This window comes from Colobus angolensis, unplaced genomic scaffold, assembly GCF_000951035.1.
Source record: "Colobus angolensis palliatus isolate OR3802 unplaced genomic scaffold, Cang.pa_1.0 Scaffold185, whole genome shotgun sequence".
In the NCBI taxonomy this organism is placed as follows: Eukaryota; Metazoa; Chordata; class Mammalia; order Primates; family Cercopithecidae; genus Colobus; species Colobus angolensis.
In genome coordinates, this window is record NW_012114988.1 from 3,543,647 (window position 1) to 3,563,812 (window position 20,166).

Here is a 20,166-nt window from a genome sequence, read left to right on the forward strand (position 1 = left end):
CTCCATCTCTCCCTCCCTCCCTCCCTCCCTTCCTTCCTTCCTTCCTTCCCTACTCCCCTCCAACTCTCTTTCTCTCACTTTATTCTTTCCCTCCCTCCCTCCCTCCCTTCCTCCCTTCTTTCCTTCCTTCCTTCCTTCCTTCCTTCCCTACTCCCCTCCAACTCTCTTTCTCTCTCTTTATTCTTTCCCTCCCGCCCTCCGTCTCTCCGTCCCTTCTTTCCTCCTTCCCTCCCTCCCTTTCCTTTCTTCCTTTTTTCTTTTCTATTTCGTTCTCTCTCATGCTCTCTCTTTTTTTTTCCTTTTCGTTCTCCCTACTTTTTTGAGTCGATCACCCTGTATTGAAACCCACATTATTTACCAGAATCTCTGGAGCTGCTTCTGTCTTGCAGGCGGGGAGTTCGTCCAGTAGCCCTTAGCTCCTCCCAGCCCCTCCTTTGATTTGTGGGTTCCACTGGGGCAGCTGCTGAGTGTCAGTGGTTTCTAGTCTTCACCAAGGTCTGCCCACCGAGATGGTTTGTACCTGTCGTTACCACAAACCTGCACTATCTAGATTGCTGAGGCTGCTTCTCCCTAACTGATGTGCTGTTTTCCGGGGCACTCCAGGATTCGAGGTAAATGGCACAGGCATGGAAATCTCCAACTGCTCTGACTCCAGGTTGGTGCACTACAGTGCCAACTACTAACCACACAATAACAGGATGCCACCAAAACCTTGATGTGGGGCTGCTGCAGCCTAATTAAAAAAAATTAATAGACATTATTATTATTATTTATTTATTTATTGTTTTGAGATGGAGTCTCGCTCTGTCGCCCAAGCTGGAGTGCAGTGGCCAGATGTCGGCTCACTTCAAGCTCCGCCTCACGGGTTTATGCCAGTCTCCTGTCTCAGCGTCCCGAGTAGCTGGGACTAAAGGCGTCCGCCACCTCACCTGGCTGATTTTTTTGAATTTTTTAGTAGAGATGGGGTTTCACCGTGTTAGCCAGGTTGGTCTCAATCTCCTGACCTCATGATCCGCCCGCCTCGGCCTCCCGAAGTGCTGGGATTACAGGCTTGAGCCACTGCACCCGGCCAATAGACATTATTTTTTAGAATAGTTATAGGTTCACAGAAAAATTGAGTGGATAGTACAGAGAGTTCTCCTAGGCTCCCTTGTCCTCCAGCACACAATTTCCCCTATAAGTATGTTGTATTAGTGTGGTCCATTCATTACAATTGATGAACCACTATTGATACGTCATTATCAACTAAAGTCTATAGTTTACATTAGAGTTCATTCTTTGAGTTTCACAGATAATGGGTTTTGGTAATTACATAATGTCCTAAATCCCCAATACGGCATCATGTAAAATAGTTTCACTGCTGAAAATTCCCTGCGCTTCACCATTTCGTGCGTCCTCCTCTCTTCCAATCCTGACAACCACTCATCATTTTACTACTTCTCTCTTTTTGACTTTCCAAGAATGTCCTAGAGTTGGAATCGTACAGTATGTAGGTTTCCAGACTAACTTCTTTGTAGCATTATGTATTTTAAGTTCCTCCATGTCTTTTCACGGCTTGATAGCTTGCTTTTTAAAATCACTGAATCAGATTTCATTGTGGGGTACAACACAGTTTGCTTATTCCTTCACTTGGTGAAAGACATCTTGCGTACTTCCAAGTTTTGGCAATTATGAATAAAATTGCTGTAACTACTTATGTGCAGGATTCTAAGTGAACTTAAGTTTTCCAGAGTGACTGTACCCTTTTGATTTCTACTGGCTGTGGAGAGTTCTGGTTGCTCCTCATCTTTGAGAGTATTTGGTGTGTTCACCTTTTTGCATTTTAGCCATTCTAATAGGTTTACACTGATATCTCATTGTTGTTTTAGTGTGCAATTCCCTAATGCCAAATGATTTTGAGCATCTTTTTCATATGCTTATTTGCCATCTGTATATCTTATTAATGAGGTGTTCAGATCTTTCACCTATTTTTTTTCTTTTTCTTTTTTTTTGCTTTGTGTTGTTTAGTTCTCAGAATCCTTCATATATTTTGGACAGCAGTTTTTCCATCAGATTATTTTGTAAATATTTTCTGCCAGTCTGTGACTTGCTTTTTCCATTCTCTCAACAGTGTCTTTCACAGAGCAGAAGTTTTTCATCTTAACGAGGCTCAACTTAATTTTTTTTCATTAGTAGATTGTGCTTTTGATTTTGTATCTAAGAAGCCATCATCAAACCCAAGTTCCCCGAGACTTTCTCCAATGTTATCTCCTAGGATTCTTATGGTTTTGCACCTTACATTTAAATGTAAGTTTTATTTTATAAAGGGTATAACATGCATACTGGGATTTATTTATGTAGTTTTTTGTTTGTGGTTATCCAGCTGTTGTAGCACCACTAGTTGGAAAGGGTAACTTCCCTGCTTTAAATTGTCTCTAAACCTTCGTGGAAGATCAGTGAACTGTAGGTAGGCCTGTTTCTGGGCTCTGTATTCTTTTCCATGGATCTATTTGTGTGTGTGTTTTCTCTTTTCACCAACTTCACACTATTTGGGTTACTGTAGCTTAACGTAAGTCCTGAAATTGGTAGTGCCAAACCTCAGGGGGGTTTTCAGAACTTCATCTTGAGAACCTGGTTGAGATCATTGTAGCAAAACTTGGAAATATGTGAGATTCCCCCTTAGTCTGGTTCTCAAGGAGTTTGTAATGCGCTAACCAGGCACCCTCAGCTTGTAGTGATCTGTCAATACCATTTAAGTTCTTCTCCCACTTGCTGTCCCCAGTAGCTTCTCTTCCTGTGAGCTCTGACTCCTTGTGTGTTCACCTGTCTTTCTCATTTTTAGGGTGGCAGTTTTCCCTGTGACTTCAATTCTCTGGTCCACCCTAGAAGGGTTGACTTTCAGTTCCTTCAGCCTTTTGCTAGCTGTGAGGACGAGTGATGACTGCCTAGCTCTTTCCATGTTGGACTAGAAACCCAAAAGTTCGTTTAAAGAATTACTTGTTATAAAAGTCACCCATTGTCAACATACGACTCAACGATTTCAGCTGATTTGTGGAATTGTGCAGCCATCAGCAGAGTTTCTACTTCAGCACATTTTGTCGCTTCCCCAAATTCCCTTGAACCTCTTTGTAGTCATTTCCTAATCCCTGGTCCCCATGACTGGGTCTGAATAGAATGAATATTTGGAAAGCAGACTTCATTGTATTTACATTTTCATGTGTTTAGGACTTTATATAGTGGACTATTGTGTTCATTTTGTGACAAGTAGAGAAGAGTTTGCATTCTAGGGATGGTTTTTTTGGGGGACATAATAGTAGTCCTGTTTATGGCTCTCCTTGAATTGGTTCATCTGTGTTGGTGACCGGTATTTGCTACCAGACCTTGTCTGGTGAGCAAAAGAAAAGCAATTTTTAAAAATCTGCTGTTAAAATCGAGATGATACATTGTCACATAATAACGTGGAGTGAAGTAATGAACCATCTTTATTAATTAATTTATTTTTGAGATGGAGTTTTTGCTCTGTTCCTCGGGCTGGAATGCAATGGTGTGATCTCAGCTCACTGCAACCTCCACCTCCTGGGTTCAAGTGATTCTCCTGCCTCAGCCTCCTGAGTAGCTAGGATAACAGGCGCCCGCCACCATGTCTGGCTAATTTTTGTGTTTTTAGTAGAGACAAGCTTTCTCCATGTTGGCCAGTTTGGTCTCTAACTCTTGACTTCAAGTGATCCACCTGCCTTGGCCTCCCAAAGTGCTACGATTATAGACATGAGCCACGGCCTGACCTCAGCCATTTTTATTCTTTCAGAAATGTGATTGATAACAGTAAAGCTGCACTCCTCACGTGCCTGAAATACCCCTCATTGTCTTCTTCAGTTGGCAAGGGCTCTGGAACAGCCACATAAAGGTGAGAGCAATATGTTTTTTCATTGATTGATTGGTTGATTGATTTTTTTCTCTTAGAGGGGTTAGCATCCATGTATCTGAAATTGAAATTCAAGAGGAGAGACAGACACCTGTACTAGTTTTCTCTTGCTGCCAATTATCACATTACCACAAACCAGTGGTTTGAAACCACAAAAGTCTGGAATGAAGTGGCTGGGTTCTCTGAGCAGAGTCATGTGAGGCTAAAATCCAGGAATGGGCTGGCTGTGTTTTTTTCTAGAGCTGAAGCTACTTTTCAAAGTTCAATACAGATATTGGAAGAGTTCCTATTCTTGTTTGTGGGGACTGAGGGCCCTTTGTCTTTGCTGACTGTCAACCAGGGGACACTCTGACTCCAGAGGCCACCTGCTCTCCTCCTTACCTGTCTTTTCCATCATCAACCAATAATAACTCATGGAGTCTTTCTCAAGCTCCTACCTTCTCTGACTTCATCTTCTCCAACCAGCCCCAGAAAGTTGTCATGTATGGAGTGATGTGATTAGATCCAGTTCACGCCGGTAACCTCACCAGCTTAAAGTCATATAACTGGCATATAACAACATAATCACAGGAATGGTGTCTCATCACCTTAACGGGCTTTAGAGACAAGGGTGTGGCATGTTTGGGGACCGTTTCAGAAATTCCATCTACCACAGTATTCACATTCCCCCAACTGCGAAATGCATTCACCCTCTTTCCTAAGGTTTCCCAATTTCATGTCATTAAAGCATTAGTTCAACATGAAAAATGTCATTAAGACCACATCACATGAAAAGTTTAAAATCTCATTTAAAACATCCACACCAGGTGTGGATGAGGCTTCTGAGGGTGTCCATTAGGTACAGATCCTTGACATAATTCTCTTTCCTCCGTCGACCTGTGAAACTGAACAAACAGCTTATCTGCCCCTAATGTGAAATGACGGGACAGACATGGAATAACAAATACAGTGATTCTAGTTCCAAATGAGGGAACAAGGAAGGGATAAAGAAGTCACTGACCCACAATAGTTTGGAAATGGAGCTGGGCAAAATCCAGCAGAAGTTTCTTAATTAGGATCCACAGCCTGGGATTGACCCGCTGTCCTGTGAGTTTTTGCCTCTGGGCTCTCTGCTCTGCCTTTCTTGAGACCATGATTATGTATATTTTTTCTCACACTCTTTTGTGTATGGCTCCTGTTGCACTCAAAATGTTTTTGAGATTCATCCATGTTTTGTGTGTCAACAGTTTGTTCCTTTAGGCTTTCCATGGAATGAATGTATCACAGTTTATTGATCTATTCTTGTATTGACAGATGCTTCAATGTTTCCAGTTTTTCCTATTATGAATAAAAGTGCTATGAACATTTTGTATAAATCATTTTCTGGACATATGTTTTGATATGCTGGGGAAACCGCAGGCAGCACCTCTGTCGCCCTGACAACAGGCACGGCTGGACCTAGCAACAAAGAGGTGACCGCGACCTTGGCAAGTGCAGCGCCCATGGAGTGGTGAGGGCAGAGGCTCACTGGAGTCGGTTTATGAGCCAGAAGAAGGAGATGAGTCGCAGGCAAGTGAAGGAGAAATTTTGAGGAATTTTCTTGTGAATGGAAGGCGAGAAACAGTGGAAAAGAAAGTGGGTCAAAGAAATTGTGCTTTTTAGGCCGAGTGAGGTGGCTCACATCTGTAAAACCAGCATTTAGGGGGACCGAGGCAGGCGGATCACTTGAAGTCAGGAGTTCAAGACCAGCCTGGCCAACATGGTGAAACGCCGTCTCTACTAAAAATAGAAAAATTAGCCGGGTGTGGCGGTACACTTCTGTAATCTCAGGTACTTGGGAGGCTGAGACATGAGAATCACTTGAAGCCAGGAGGCAGAGGTTGCAGCGACCCGACATTGTGCCACTGTACTCCAGCCTAGGTGACAGAGTGAGGCTCTGTCTCACACAAAAAAAGCAACTGTGCTTTTTGTTTTATTTGGAGATGAGAGAAATAATAACTCATTGGGTGCAGCTGGCAGTGCCTCCTGAAGAAGGAGGAATGGGCTTGGGATGCCCTTGAGTGGGTGTGGGGCTGGGAGCGGCCACGTGGCCATGGATGCTCTGGGGCCGGTTCACTGTGTAGCCACGGGAAGGAAGGCACCTTTGAGCATAGATCGTGTCCCTGTGTGGGGAAGGTGACTTCTGGTTGCTTGTGTTTTCTCAGGGGTCTGGGAAGCAGCAGTGGCAGCTGAGGGTGAGCGGGAAGGGAGGAGTGGCGAGGTGTCCCCTGAACCTGGGAGAGAGGATGGCGTAGAGCAGGTGCCCACAGACTCTTTCTGTAAATGACCAGATAGTAAATAATTTAGGCTTTGCCAGCCAACCAGTCTCTGTTGCAGCTCCGCAGCCCTGGCCTTGGAGCTCACAAGCAGCCTGAGAGGATTTGTAAACAAAGGGGCATGGAGGTGTTCCAACAAAACTTGATTTACAAAAATAGGCAGCAGGCTGGCTCTGGCCTGCTTAGACTCCTGGCCCTTGACCTCACCTCCAGGCCAGGGGTCTTCAAAGTATGGTCCCTGGGCCTTCAGCATCAGCGTTACCTGGGACTTGTGAGAAATGCAGATTCTCAGACCCCACCCCAAGTTCATGAGTTCAAGTGACTCAGTCCCCGCACTGTTTCCAACCCGAGTTGAGTTTGTGATTCCAGAATTCTGGAAGTTAGCTCAGCAGCTAGACCCAAGAGAGTGAGGTGTGGGGTGGGCTACACGCCCTGTGAAAGGCACAGGCATCCCAGCCCCCAGCCCCTTCTTCAAGCCTGTGTGAGGACATCCTGCCTCCCGTGGGCCATGTTTGCTTATGCAGCCTCCATGGGGGGCTCCCTGGGGACGGGCTGTGGTGATGACTCTGTTTTCAGCAGAACCCTCCACTCTGCAGGCCTGGTTTCCTGTCCACGTCCCTCAGCTACTCAGGAGAACCTGGGGGCAGGAGCTCCGTTTCTTGTAGGGGCGGCCTCCCACAGCAGGAGGGCTCAGCCAGGCTTCAGTGAATGAAGAAATGCACTGTCCTCTGATCAAAAGCACAGCATCTTTAGTAGTTTAACGACAGTTTTTTAGTGACTTTAGTGAGATGATTTGATTTCCTGCCTCTGAGTCATCTAAGAGCAAAATGCATGAGCTGCTAATGGGCTGAAAGAGAGGCTGCCCTTGAGAATGCTCCAGCCCTCCAGTGCAGCAGGGATTCAATCACCCCAAAGCCAGGCAACCAGCCTCAGCCTCCCAAAGCTCTGGGATTATAGGCGTGATCCACGGTGCCTGGACTGAATGAGTGTCTTTAAGAAAAATCTCCAGGGGATCGTCACCAACCCCTGCCGCCTCCTCTGAGGTTAGCATGGTGCTGGATCTTCTCTGCATCTTCTGTCCTTGTTTTTCGTTTTCATTTTGGATTAGTTAAAGAGGATCTTACTCCATCACCCAGGCTGGAGTGCAGTGGCACGATCATGGCTCACTGCAGCCTCCACCTCCCAGGCTCAACCAAGTCCAGCTAATTTTTTTTTATTTTTTAATATTTTTGTAGAGACAGGGTCTCTACAAATAAAAATGTCTCTATGTTGCCCAGGCTGGTCTCGAACTCCTGTACCCCTGCCTCGGCCTCCTGAAGTTCTGGTAATCCAGGCTGGTCCCGTTTTGCCAGCAGGTCTGTTCACGTGCTCACATCGCTCACTCAGAGGAGACCTCCGTTATCAGGGGGACCTAGACCTATGCTACCTGGACCCCAGGGAGGGAGGTTGTTTGGGAATCCCCTCCCTTACTTTGCTTTTCTTCCGAGGAAGCCGGCTTCCTGGTGACGGGAGGTCACTGTTCCGGGGAAAAAGAAGGGTGGGGAAAAAGAGCCAATCCACCACTTGGCTGTCAGTTTTCCCACCAATTTCATGGGTTGCTGTGGACGGGCAGGGCTGTGTTTTGAGCCCAGACCATCCCTTTGCCCGTGGGTGCAGGACCACGTGACCTCGAGCAATGTTCAGGAGTTGTCTGTGTACAAGTACTGCACCTTCTTGAACAAGTTTATTCCCAGGTATATTATTCTTATAGATGCTAATAGAAATGAAATCATTGTGTCAATTTTCTTCTCGGATTGTTCACTGCTAACACAATGGATTGTTTGCTGAATGTTTGCTAAATTCACTTATTAACTCTGTGGTGTGTGTGTGGTGTCTGTGAGCATTTATGTGTGTTTGCATTTGCAATTATTATTTGGGATTTTCTATCCATAGGATCACACCATCTGCAAATTGAGATCGTTTTGTTTTCTGTTCAAAAATATTTTATCTCATGTTTATATTTGAAAGATAATTTGACCAGGTGTAGAATTGTAGGCGATAGTTTTTCTAAGTGCTTTATTGCAAACTTCTTGTTTGTAGAGTTTCCTATGAGCCATCCTTCTAGGCAGTGTTCTGTAAGTAACATGTTCTTTCACCTTTCATATTCATATTTCTGTAATATTTGAAATTTATGCTTTCCATGGAGCTTCTAAATCTTCCATCCAATATGTTTTAAATATCTTTGTCTTTCTTCTCCACTACACGCCCTTCAGGGATTCCATTTAGCCCTCTAGAGGGTGTTTAAAGTTTTTATACTGATGGTCTTTTTATGTTTTCAAGTCATTTGTTACTGTGTGTTTCATTTATGTTAGTTTCAACTTCTATTCCTTCTAGTTCGATAATCTTCCCTTCTGCAATGTTTAGTCCAGTGCCTTCCTCCATTTCAGACTGTAAATCATAGTTTTTATCTAGAGAATTTGATATTTAAAAAATCTTCAACCTCTCCATTTAGTTAAAATAAAATTATACTAACTGTTCTAATGTCCTTTTCTTCTATTTACAACATGTGTCTCAATTTCAACTAGATCATTACATTCTTCATTATGTGTCATATTTTCCTGCTTCTCTGGCTGCCTGGGGAATTGATATTCTTTTATTTTTATTTATTTTTTGGGGGACGGAGTTTTGCTCTCGTGCCCAGGCTGGAGTGCAGTTGTGTGATCTCAGCTCACTGCAACCTCCGCCTCCCAGGTACAAAAGCGATTCTCCTTTCTCAGCCTCCCCAGTAGCTCACATTACAGGCATGCACCACCATGCCTGGCTAATTTGTTTTGTATTTAGCAGAGACGGGGTTTCACCATGCTAGTCAGGCTGGTCGTGAACTCCTGACCTCAGGTGATCCACCCGGCTGCTTGATATTCTAAGATTTGATGCTGGAGCTTCGGTGTCAATGCTCAAAAGTGCCCAAAGACACCACTCGACCTCAGTGTCTATGCACACCCAAGCTTTTGCAGCAGGAGAGGTGGAGAGAGCAGAGATGAGTGTGCTGCAACATGCTGGTAGAGGGTACCCCAACTGTGCTTGGGGCTTTCCTATGCCTCATACAAAAATGGGCCTTCCTTAATTTTTCCATAAGAACCACCCGACTTCATGCCCTGGGACTTCATGCCCAGTCTCTCTGTCCAAACACCAGGACAGTCCTCTCAACCAGCCAATGGATTGACAAAGGTCCAAATATGACTCAGTGGAGAAGGTGCTCCCTTGTCAACAAATTTTGCAGAAACAACTGGACATGCATATCCCCAAAGGAAAAAAATTCACCTGAACCTCAAAGTCACTCAAAAACTAACTCAAAATGGATTATGCAACTAAATATAAACTATAATACTAGAAAAGCATAGCAGAAGGAGGAGGATAGGAGAGAGCAAGTCCACCTAGGATGATGACCGCTGAATTTCTCAACGGACACTTCAAGGCCCTAGGGGTTAACTTAGAGAGTCAAAAATCCCACCCGTAACCCTGGCCCTAAACACCTGGGCTAGGGAACACTGTGGCCCTCGGGAGATTGTCTTTAGCTGGGTCTGAGAGCCACACAACTGCAGACGGAGCAGGAAACACTATGCAAATCGAGGCCAGAACAGCAGGGCGGGCCTGTTCATGACAGAACACAGGAAAAACTATCCTCAGAAAGAGCGTGTGGAGAAACAGATCATGCCTGAGACCTGGTGGATTAGAGCACTGGCTATTGGGGAATTGAAAGGAAGGGGCTTCACCGTGCAGAGGACCAGAGGTGCCAATCTTGGAAACGCAGAATTGCTGGGAGATGGGGAGGCCTGGACAGAGGAAGCATCCTCTGGAGACTCGTGGTGAAGAGAACACATGAACGAAGTAACTGGCAGAAATTAGAGGTCCTGGTAGAACAAAATAGAATCCCACAATGAGAACATACACCATGTATGTCCCCCAGGGAAGACAATATCTCCTAAAAACTCAAGAAAAATCATTTTAGGCGAGCACCTTATATCCAGTCATGCGATCCATGCATCAAGACCGTGAGATAAGATTATGAAACATGCTAAGCTCAGTGAGACCTGATTCCCTCATGGGGACTCTGTTAAGGATGAGTATCACTCAGCAAGTGATGACTGTGACATTCACTTTTGAATAGCTCATGAGCATTAATATATTTAATTGTGGATCTAACCAAAAACCAAGGTGGGGCCAAGAAATCACAGAATGTCACTAGTGTATGTTTACGTTCAATTACGATTATGAGAAGTGGCAGGCCGGGCGCGGTGGCTCACGCCTGTAATCCCAGCACTTTGGGTGGCCGAGGCGGGTGGATCACAAGGTCAGGAGATCGAGACCATCCTGGCTAACACGGTGAAACCCCATCTCTACTAAAAAATACAAAAAAAAAAAAAAAAAACAGAAGTGGCAGGTAAGGGAGGTAGAAAAAAGATAACGCATATGTAATTTGCTGTCTTATGGAAATCTTTGACGTTGAAAGTCATGATTTAAAACGTATAAACCAAATAATAGAAATGTGTCTAGTTCAAACGGGGGAAAACTATCAAAAACATTTTTAGTGCAATATTAAACATGAGCTATGCAACCCTTCCTAAATGCCAAAGGCACACACAGACACACCCACACACACACACACACACACACACAAAGAATAAAATCATTAGAATCAAGAAATGTAGTAAATATATTCTGCTGCATATGATAAACATAGCCTACAATGTGGAAGAGATTAGAAAATAAACAGAGAAATGAAAATCTTTTTATTAATTTGTATCAGTACCCACCAAAACCAATCAGCATAATAAAAGATTCTAACACTGAATGTAAAAAACAATCCAACAGTCCAGAGTGATAGGCAAAAGTTTTTAATTGTATAGATTAAAATAACTTTGGACAAAAATTAAAACTCAGGCAGAGAATTTTTTTTTTTTCAACAGCAGACACTAGCAAAAAGAGAGGCAGAATAAAAATTGAGATGGAAAATTTCCAGTGTAGAGATATGAATATAATAATAGACACAAGCAGGGATGATTAATAAATGATAAAATGTTTAGAGGATGATCATTGGAATACATGACGTTTATACCTTTACAAACCACTTTCCCAAATACTTCTTTATAAGTAAGGTGTCTCTAAAAGCGACAGATCTCCTAGACCCCTCCTTAACCAAGTAACCAGTCCTGATATCATAATGGTGATGGACAAACTAGACCTTCTATGCCCGCAGATAGATAGGCTGAGATTGGAAACTCACAGTATTGACTCTGCAGTGTTCCTGGCAAAACGTTTAGGCTGAATTGAATCATGAAGACATTTTCAGACAACTTCAGAATGTAGATCATTGAGCCAGACAGCTGACCTGTCCTCTACAAACGAGTTCATGTCACTACAATCAATGACAACAACAAAAAGATGAGGAAATATTTGGGGTTCAAAATAAAGAAATGTAGCTACAGTATCTTTTTACTTTTTTCGAACCCAAAATATCTCTTCTCCTTTTTGTTGTGTGATTTGTGGTGACATGGACTGTGTGAAGGAGACAGGCCAGTTGTCCTGCTCAGTGTTCTACATTCTGCAGTTGTCTGGTGATTACCTCCTATGAAACTCAGGCTAAGCGTTTTCTGCAAGAACACGGCATTGTTCATATTCTGCACCGGCGGAGTCCCGGGTGACATGCTGTCTCCTGCCAGCGGCTCCTGGCTCCTGTTCTTTACAGGATGGAATTGAGAGGAGCAGGGCTAAGGGCTCTCCACGCTGTTTGTCCATCTAGCTGTGGTCTTCCTACGTATTGATAGCAATTGGAGGCTGAAGGACTGTGCCTTCTCTAACCAAAGGAGCCTAGTGGGTTAACAATTGTCAAGAGCAGTCAGTGGTTCTGAAATACAATCCTCAGCCAAGGATCCCTCCTGTGTTACAGATGGATCAGCTAAAACAAACCAACACTGAAGATACAAAGAATGGGGGGAGGTTCATTGAAACCAGGGTAACACCTTTGGATGAGTTAAACACAAAGATGACACTGACCTTGAGCAGGCATAGAAGCTCAGAGACATGCCTGTAAATGAAATCCCTGAGGAACTTTGTAGCTACCCAGAGATACCTGGTTCAAATTAGAGTATCTGACAGATCACTCCCGGCATGTGCTGCAGAGTTCTGTGAACGTGTCACACCTAACTTGGGTCCAGTGTCTTCAGACTGAGCACAGGTTGCCACTGCATGGTCTGAGAATGGAATAGAGTTCTGCTCACTTTCCTATCCTATGTCTGGGATTCCAAACGGAACTATAGTTTCATTCAAACCTACATGTGCCTGTAAGTCCTGCCTGCGGCAATGACATCTCTCAGCTTAGTAAGGGCTGCTTAGTGTGGGAATATGACTCCCATCTGGAAGCCCAGGTGGAACCTTATCACCGTCAAAGTAGAAAACCCATTGTCCACGTCAAGGGCCAAGCTGACGTGCTGTTCCTCAAGTAAGTAAATGGCACTTGTGTAGTGCTGGAATGAGTCAGGTAGTTGAAAGTAACTTGAAGGAGTTGAATAACATCCACTCAGTGAGTCCTGCAAGACTTCAGGCTCTCCTGCTTCCATCAGCACCCCGTTGAGCCTGGAAAAGGAGACAAAACTAAAGAAGCAGCCAGGGGAAATCAGACACCACAGAGCCCCAACTAGATTTCAGGGGTAACATCGGGAAGTGGCTAAAAAAGGAAAAGGATAGATCCTTTTAATGAGGTAAACCATTGTTGTCTTTATGTTGGGATAGAACAGGGCCAGGTAGAGAACAATGAAAGAGAAAGACAGAGAGAGCGCGAACTGAGTGAATTGGCCAGGTGACACACTGATAAGGGAGTAAAAGGACACTCTGAGTTAGTGCCCTTATGACACACAGCAAACAGTGATTATGAAGAGTGAGCTCAATAGTTTTCCATAAAATGTGATTAAAATTCGATGCAGTCGCCATGACAGTACAACTTTTGAGGTATGGTCAACCTATGGTACGTTAGTAAATGATAAGGGGAGGCAGAAATGGAAACCTAAACCTCTACTGCAATGAAAACCAACAGCAATGTCAGTAGGAGTAATTCAGCTTTCGTTAAAAACATGAAACCAAACACACTGCTTTCCCTTGGATCTGTCGTCTCCAGGTATTAAGAAAGAATTAAGCATCCACAATTGCTGAAGGTTACCTGGGGCATGGTGGGTTTTGATCTTCTTCCCCTTCTTGGTACTTTTCAGTTTCTGCAATAAATTCAGACACATGAGGCTGATTCCCCTACATACATAACAATCCACTGTCTAATCCTTACACAGGGACCTCAGGCTCCTCAGCATAAGAATAGGACACTGTGGGAGATACATTTCAGGAGGCCTGAAGGCTGGTCATGATAGAGATTCCTTGGTTTTTGTCCCAGAAACTAAGCGTAAAATGTCCCTTTTCTGGTAGATCGTTATCCCAATATCATTTGTCCCAAGTTTGTGCAAATGGTTATGCCGTATTTTTCCAATCAATTTAAAGCAAATGCGCTCTAACGATTTCTAGGAGAAAAACTGCAATATTCAGCCCTGTCTCATCATATACTCAGATTGTTCATGGTTGTCAGGATTTTAGACACTGAAATTAGAGTGAGAAAGGAAATCTACAAACCCTTGAGTCAAAATCGTAGTTCTCTGAATTTGTCACATCTGCCCAGGTCCAGTGTCTTGAGAGTAGAATCAGAGTGCCACAGGCATGGCCTGAGACTAGGGAGAGAGCCATGCTCACTGACCCATCTCATGTCTGGGCTTCCAGGTGGAACTAGAGTTTCATTGAACCTCCATGTGCCTATAGGTCCTCACTGCAGCAATGACATCTCTCAACTCAGTAACGGCCACTTGGAGCAAGAATATGATCTCTATACAGAAGACTCAGTGGATCCTTAGCAGCTTCAGAGCAAGGTACTCACCATCCACGCCAAGAGAAAAGGCAACGTGTTGTTCCTCCAATGAGTAAAGGGCGCCTCCGTGGGGATGGCACGAATCGGGACGCTCAAGATAACTGTAAGGAGTCGAATAACATCTATCCAGTGAGTCCTGCAAGACTTCAGGCTCTACTACCTCCAGCAGCTCTCTGCTGAGCCTGGAAAAGTAGAAAAAGTAAAGAATAAGTCAGGAGACATCAGACACAACAGAGCCCCAACTAGATTTCATGGGTAGCATAAGGAAGTGGTCAAGAAAGAAAAATGATGGATCATTGAATGAGGTAACAAATGATTGCCTTCATGTTGGGACAGAACAGGGCCAAATGGAAAAGGATGAAAGAGAAAGACAGACAGACAGACAGAGGCAGAGAGAGAGACAGAGAGAGCACGCGCTTGGCGAATTGTCCAGGTGACACACTGACGAGGGAGTAACAGGACACTCCGAGTTAGTGCCCTCAGGACACGCAGCATACAGTGATCATGAAATGGCTGTGATCAATAATTTTCCATCAATTGTGCTCAAGTTTCCATGCAGTCACCATGAGAATAGAGCTTTTGAAGTATGGTCCACCTACAGTAGGTTAGTAAATGATAAGGGGAGGAAGAAATGAGAACCTAAATATCTATAGCAATGAAAACCAACAGCAATGTTAGTAGGAATAATTCAGGCTTGGTTGAAAAGATGTAATCGATAATGTCGGCCTGCTCTGTTTTCCCTGAACCAGGAGTCTCCAGGTGTCAACACAGAATGAGCTGTTGACAATTGCTCAGAGTTACCTGGGGCATGGTGGCCCTTGGTCTTCTTCCTCTTCTTGGTCCTTTGTAATTCCTGCAATAAAATCAGACAGGGACAGGCAAAATAAGCCAATTCACCTACTCCCATAACAGTCCACTGTCTAATCCCCACACAGGGAACACAGGCTCCTCAGCATGAGAACAGGATAATGTGAGAGAGACACTGCAGGAGGCCTCAAAGCCGGTCATGATAGAGATTCTTGGATTTACATCTCAGAACCAAGGGTCAGATGTCCCTATTCTGGTAGACAGTTATCCCAAAATCATTTATCCCAAGTTTGTGCAAACAGTTATGCCTTATTGTTCCCATCAATTCAAAGAAAATGCCCCAGATGATTTCTAGGAGGAAAACTGCTGTATTCAGCCCTGTCTCATCAAATTCCCAACTCGTTCATGGTCGCAAGACACTGAAATTAGAATAAAGGAGGAAATCTACAAACCCTTGAGTCTGAATCCTAGTTCTGTGAATTTTTTACATCTGCCTGGGTCCAGTGTGCTGAGAGTGGGTTCAGGTTGCCACAGGCATGACTGGAGACTAGGAATAGAGCCATGTTCACTGACCCATTCCATATCTGGGCTTCCAACTGAAACTACAGTTGCATTACAACCTATATGCGTCCATAGGTCCTGCCAGCAGCAATGACATCTCTCGGGTCAGGAAGGGCCACTTGGAACAGGAATATCACCCCTATCTGGAAGACCAGGTGGAGCCTTATCACCTTCATAGTAAGGAACTCACTGTCCATGTCAGGAGCCAAGCCAAAGTGCTGTTCTTCCAACGAGGAAAAGGCATTTCTGTAGGGCTGGCATAAGTCAGGCAGTTCAAGATACCCGCAAGGAGTTGAATAAAATCTATCCAGTGGGTCCTGCAAGGCTTCAGGCTCTTTCTCATCCAGCAGTTCCCTGTTGAGCCTGGAAAAGTAGGAAAAGTAAAGAATAAGCCAGGGGGAATCAGAAACCACACAGCCCCAGCTAGATTTCATAGGTAACATAAGGAAGTGTTTGAAAAGAAAAAGGACAGCTCTATGAATGAGGTAACAGATTATTGCCTTTATGTTGGCACAATCAGGGCCAGGTAGAAAAGGATGAAAGAGAAAGAAAGACACACACACACTCATACACAGAGAGAGAGAGACAGAGACAGAGACAGAGAGAGCAAGAGCTCAGTGAATCGGCCAGGTGACCCACTGATGAGGCAGTCAAAGAACACTCTGTATTTGTGCCCTCAGGACGAACAGCGAACAGTGATCACGAAAACAGTGGGCTCAATAATTTTGCATAAAATGTGCTCAAGTTTCCCTGCAGTCACCATGAGAATACAGCTTTTGAGGTATGGTCAACCTTCAGTAGGTTAGTAAATGATAAGGGTAGGAAGAAATGGAAACCTAAATATTTACTGTAATGAAAACCAAAAGCAATATTAGTAGGTGTACTTCAGACTTGTCTGATAAGGCAAAATCACTATTTTCAGCATGTACTGTTTTCCCTGCACTTGGCGTCTCTAGGTGTCAACAGCAAATTAACTGTCCACAATTTCTCAGACTCACCTGGGACCTGTGGCCTCTTGGTCCTCCTTTTTCACTTCATCACACCAGTGTCCTGCAAATAAATTCAGATGGGGCCTGTTACATGAAGCAGCTCTTCCTTGCACACAGAAACATTCCTCTGTCCAATCCTAACACAGGGACATCAGTCTTCTCAGTGTGGGAACAGAAGACTTTGAGAGAAACATAACCGCAGGCCTGAGGTCAAGTCTTGAGAGAACTGACTTGGTTCCTTTCAGGAGCCTTGGGCAAAATTCCCCTGTTTGGGAATGTTATCTTCCCAGTGTCATCTGTCCTAGGTTTGTGTACACAAATGAGCAATGACCTTCCCAATAGATTTTAGGCAAATAGTTCTAACACCTCGTCGGAGAGATACTGCAATATTCAGGTTTCTCACATCAAATACCCAGGATTTGATAGGTTATGAGATTGTGGACACTGAGATTTCATGCAGGGGTGTAATATACCAGCTCTTGAGTTACAATGAGACTTGGTTCTACACAGAAGCATCAGCTATTACGGCTTTTGTGGGTGAAAAGTCAGTCATTTATCTAGAAAACATAACAACAAGACGATGGACAGATGAGCTAAAACAAGCCAACCGAGAAGACACAGAAAATGGGGATAAATTCAGTGAAGATATTAAAGCTCACTGAAGCACGCCATGCCTGTGCTTCAGACTCGACTCCAGAGTGATTGAAATCTACATTGATATATAGGTTAAACCCACAGTGATGGCAACTTTCAGCCCAACCAGGGGCGGAAAGCCCCAAGATTACGGGGTCTACTTGGGACATGAACTGGAGCTTTATCACCTTAACAATGGAGTACTCACTGCCCATGTCAAGAGCCAAGTCGACTTGTTGTTCCTCTAATGAGTGAAAGGTGCTCCTGTAAGACTGGTATGAGGCAGACATGTCAGGGGGAATTGAGAGAGTCAAATAACCTTCATCCCAGGATTCCTGGGGAGCTTCCTCCTCTTCAGACTCCTGCAGATTCCTGATGACACAGGCAGGACAGGGATGACAGAAGATTTCACCAACAGAGATTAGACAACAAAACCTCCCAGATGATCTGATGGGAGGCAGAATGGAGTGGTCACAGAAACCAAAGCCATTTTTCCTTTGACAGAAATAAAAGTACCCTTCTAAATGCAGGGCAGAGGGTGACTGCCCTGGGGAATGATCAAAAATGGGCAGCACGTGCTCAGTACAATTGCCGCAGATGAGCCAATGCAGGGCACCCAGACTCTCCCTGTAAACTACCATCATGATTTGCAGCACAGACACTAACACAGGATTTCAAGTACTTTGCATAAATTGTGTTGAATTTTCCATGCAGCATTCAAGTGAACAGAGCTCTTGCGGCAGTGCAGACACAGATCTTGTGTGCTAAGGGCCCCATTTTCCCAATATTTTGATATAATATGTTTTTTTTTTCAGTTTCTTTTCTTGCACAAATACTGGAAAACACACCAACAAAAAATAAGCAGAAAGCCAATGTACATTCTCTCCCTGGATTTAAACGCGTGGGAGACAACAGGCGACACCAGGAAATCCCTGTCTGAGGGTCTGGAGTGGACCTCCAGCAAACTCCACCAGACCTGCAGCTGAGGGACCTCACTGTTAACAAGAAAACTAACAAACAGAAAGGAATAGCATCCACTTCAACAAAAAGGACATCCACTGCAAAACCCCATCTGTAGGTCACCAGCATCAGAGACCAAAGGTAGATAAAACCACAAAGAGATGGAGAAACCGGAGCAGAAAAGCTGGAAATTTTAAAAACCACAGTGCCCCTTCTCCTCAAAGGATCAGAGATCCTTGCCAGCAACGGAACAAAAAAGGACAGAGAATGACTTTGACGAGTTGACTGAAGTAGGCTTCAGAAAGTTGGTAATAACAAACTTCTCAGAGTTAAAGGAGGATGTGCGAAAACATCGCAAGGAAGCTAAAAATCTTGAAAAAAGATTAGACGAATGGCTAACTAGAAGAAACAGTGTAGAGAAGACCTTAAATGACCTCATGGAGCTAAAAACCATGGCATGAGAACTACATGACACATGCACAAGCTTCAGTAGCTGATTCGATCAAGTGGAAGAAAGGGTATGAGTGATTGAAGATCAAATTAATGAAATGAAGTGAGAAGGAAAGTTTAGAGAAAAAAGAGTAAAAAGAAACAAACAAAGCTGCCAAGAAATATGGGACTATGTGAAAAGAACAAATCTACGTTTGATTGGTGTACCTGAAAGTGATGGGGAGAATGGAACCAAGCTGGAAAACACTCTTCAGGATATTATCCAGGAGAACTTCCCCAACCCAGCAAGGCAGGCCAACATTCAAATTCAGGAAATACAGAGAACACCATAAAGATACTCCTCGAGAAGAGCAACCCAAGACACATAATTGTCAGATTTACCAAGGTGGAAATGAAGGAAAAAATGGTAAGAGCAGCCAGAGAGAAAGGTCGGGTTACCCACAAAGGGGAGCCCATCAGATTAACAGCATGTCTGTCTGCAAAAACTCTACAAGCCAGAAGAGAGTGGGGGCCAATACTTAACATTCTTAAAGAAAGAATTTTCAACCCAGAATCTCATATCCAGCCAACCTAAGCTTCATAAGTCAAAGAGAAATCAAATCCCTTACAGACAATCAAATGCTGAGAGATTTTGTCACCACCAGGCCTGCCTTACAAGAGCTCCTGAAGGAAGGAGCTTTCTTCCTTAAACATGGAAAGGAATAACCAGTACCAGCCACTGCAAAAACATGTCAAATTGTAAAGACCATCGATGCTAGGAAGAAACTGCATCAACTAACAGGCAAAATAACCAGCTAACATCTTAATGACAGGCTCAAATTCACACATGACAGTATTAACCTTCAATGTAAATGGGCTAAATGCTCCAATTAAAAGACACAGACTGGAAAATTGGATAAAGAGTCAAGACCCGTCAGTGTGCTGTATTCAGGAGACCCATTTCACATGCAGAGACACACATAGGCTCAAAATAAAGGGATGGAGGAACACCTACCAAGCAAATGGAAAGCAAAAAAAGCAGAGGTTGCAATCCTAGTCTCTGACAAAACAGACTTTAACCATCAAAGATCAAACCAGACAAAGAAGGCCACTATATAATGGTAAAGGGATCGAATCAACAAGAAGAGCTAACTATCCTAAATATATATGCACCCAATACAGGAGCACCTAGATTCATAGAGCAAGTCCTGAGAGACCTAAAAAGACACTTAGACTCCCATACAACAATAATGGGAGACTTTAACACCCCACTGTCAATATTAGACAGATCAATGAGACAGAACGTTAACAAGGATATCCAGAACGCAAACTCAGCTCTGCACCAAGCAGACCTAATAGACATCCACAGAACTCTCCACCCCAAATCAACAGAATATACATTCTTCTCAGCATCGCATCACACTTATTCCAAAATTGACCACATAGTTGGAAGTCAAGCACTCCTCAGCAAATGTAAAAGAACAGAAATCACAACAAACTGTCTCTCAGAACACAGTGCAATCAAATTAGAGCTCAGGATTAAGAAACCCACTCAAAACTGAACAACTGCATGGAAACTGAACAACCTGCTCCTGAAAGACTACCGGGTAAATAATGAAATGAAGGCAGAAATAAAGATGTTCTTTGAAACCA

The 20,166-nt window shown here is 43.8% G+C and overlaps 1 protein-coding gene across 1 annotated transcript in view; it reads right to left on the reverse strand.

The window, feature by feature from the left end:
• Positions 1-11,046: 11,046 nt before the first annotated feature.
• LOC105510275 (neuroblastoma breakpoint family member 9-like) overlaps positions 11,047-20,166 on the reverse strand; it is a 28,652-nt gene continuing 19,532 nt past the window's right edge. Inside the window, exons 11-17 of the mRNA XM_011939954.1 lie at positions 17,333-17,671; positions 16,501-16,552; positions 15,693-15,865; positions 14,936-14,987; positions 14,144-14,316; positions 13,388-13,439; positions 11,047-12,807 (exon numbers count right to left, since the gene is read on the reverse strand). Coding sequence (XP_011795344.1) covers positions 12,564-12,807; positions 13,388-13,439; positions 14,144-14,316; positions 14,936-14,987; positions 15,693-15,865; positions 16,501-16,552; positions 17,333-17,671 — 1,085 coding nt within the window. The 3' untranslated portion in view covers positions 11,047-12,563. The remainder of the gene's footprint in view (positions 12,808-13,387; positions 13,440-14,143; positions 14,317-14,935; positions 14,988-15,692; positions 15,866-16,500; positions 16,553-17,332; positions 17,672-20,166) is intronic.